At 42.8% G+C, this 2,071-nt stretch overlaps 1 protein-coding gene across 1 annotated transcript in view; it reads left to right on the forward strand.

Annotated features, from left to right (window-relative positions):
- The window catches only part of IGF2BP1 (insulin like growth factor 2 mRNA binding protein 1), a 34,252-nt gene that overhangs the window by 7,627 nt on the left and 24,554 nt on the right, over window positions 1-2,071 (forward strand). The window contains exon 2 of the mRNA XM_026864608.1: window positions 462-539. Within this exon, the coding sequence (XP_026720409.1) occupies window positions 462-539 (78 nt within the window). The remainder of the gene's footprint in view (window positions 1-461; window positions 540-2,071) is intronic.

Below are 2,071 nucleotides of genomic sequence, written 5' to 3' on the forward strand. Positions count from 1 at the left end.
AAAAAAAAAAAAAAAAAATCATCATAATAACCCAGCAGCGAAGAAACCCACTCCATTTTCAAAGAGAAATCCATTTCTGCCATGGAGTTACAATTTTTGAGCCTTTTAATGGGGGGAAAGAAATCTGCCCGAAGGACTTCTTGCAGGGATTAAACAAGGCGGAATTAAATAAAGGCGAAGAATTGGTCTCAAAATATTATTCCTCATTTTCTTTCACTCAAAGCAGGATGAACTAAGGAATTAAATATTCCTAAGGAACATTGTCCAGACAGCTAACTCACCACTCCCTCCCACCGCTTCCCATTTGAAGCCAGTCGTATATTTAATAAAATGCACTTGTAAAGGAATCGGAAAATGTATTTGTGCGTAGTTCGTCGTAATTTGAATTAAATTGCGAGGTTTCACGTGATAGTATGTTATCCAAAGCTTTCTGACCACTCCACCCAGATTTTAAAAAACAGACACATTTTGTTTTTAGGGAAAGTGGAGCTTCATGGAAAACAGCTAGAGATTGAACATTCAGTACCTAAAAAGCAAAGGTAATACAGTGTTTTAATTTCTTTTTTTTTTTTTTTGAAATTTCTGTTGCGGGAAAAAAAAAATTAACCTAAGATAAAGGAGGCAAAAAATTATACCCAAATATGTGCATGTGAAATTAGAGATGTTGGTGATTTGGCTTTAGATATATCCCTAGCGAGGTGAGAGGCAGTTTTGAGGATCAACGTTTAAATTTTATTTTTTTTTTAAAAAAAAAAACTTCCTCTATGAGCAAGTTGAGTGGTTTGTTGTGTTTTTTGGTTTTTGTTTTTTGGTTTTTTTAAAGAAATGGTTAAACAATTATCCAGCAGCTCGCCCAAGGTGATGGATGGCTGAGGCGTTTTGGGTTGGGATTTTCAAACTTGTGGCACTGGAAGAATTTCCCAGCCTTGCTCAGGGTTCCTCTGCTACGAAATGGGCGAGATCTTTTGTTTTCTGAGAGAACTGTAAAATTTTTAAAAAATAGAAAAACAATTTTTGAAAAAAAAAAAAAAAGTTAAATTTGCTGAGATTTGATGGTGAGGACTTAAAGAAAAGAAAAAAAAAAACCAAACAAAACCAACACCAAAAACCCAACCCATGGGGCTGATCTCACTGTGCCATGCTGGGGAGGGATTTAAAACCCGGCGAGCGCAGGGTGCTGGCCTAGCTCCTACCCACCAGCAACTTTTATTTTGGGGCAAGAACTGTGTTTCTTGGTGGTTTCCATCTACCTGCCAAACGGCTTCGCCCACCACCGCCGCCCTTGCCCAGCCCGGCCCTCTCCATCTTCTCTTGGCCCTTTGTTGTTGCGCGCCGGGGCTGGCGTGCAGGACGCCGGAGCAGCCCCGGGCACCGCGTTCCCCAGCCCCGTTGGGGGTTATATATGAAATATAAAGAATATTTAATTTTTTTTCTTGCAGAAACCTTCCCCATTACCCTCCCCGGCTCACGGAGAGGCTTGAGGGCGAGTTAGTCCCCAACCCCAAATAGTCCACGTTGGATCGTGCAGCCCAAAACCCGCGTCGGCCACGTGACGAGGCGGTTACTTCAACGCCCGGGCGCGGAGGGAGGAGGCGAAGCCAACTCTTCCTCCCCAAAACTCTCCCAATTCCTTCATCTCTTGACAACCCCCCCCTCGGCTGAGCAGTGGGAAACCCATTTTTGGGGTGACCCCCTTGTCCTCACCAAACTTTACAGCCTTGGCTATGGCAGAAGGGGGGCTTCCCTGGTAGGGGCTGATCCCAAAGGCAAAGCCCAAATCCATTTACTAATTTCCGAGCCAAGATTTTTATTATTCTTATTGTTATTATTTATTTTTTAGCACCTCGCGGCGGGGTGATCGATAATGCTCCTTCCAGCCCTGGGTGACTTGTGGTGGTTTAATTATCAATGAGCCAAGGGGGGTTATCGGAGAGGCGATTGCTTTACGAAGGGTAATAAAATAATACTAAAAAAACCCCAAAAACCACCCAAAAAACCCCCAATCCCCACTATTCTATTATTTTTTTTTTTTTTAGTGCTGCTGGATAATCAATAGGTTGTGGGGAGCAGG

Source organism: Athene cunicularia (assembly GCF_003259725.1).
Source record: "Athene cunicularia isolate RWA chromosome 27 unlocalized genomic scaffold, athCun1 chr27_part1, whole genome shotgun sequence".
NCBI classification, from domain to species: Eukaryota; Metazoa; Chordata; class Aves; order Strigiformes; family Strigidae; genus Athene; species Athene cunicularia.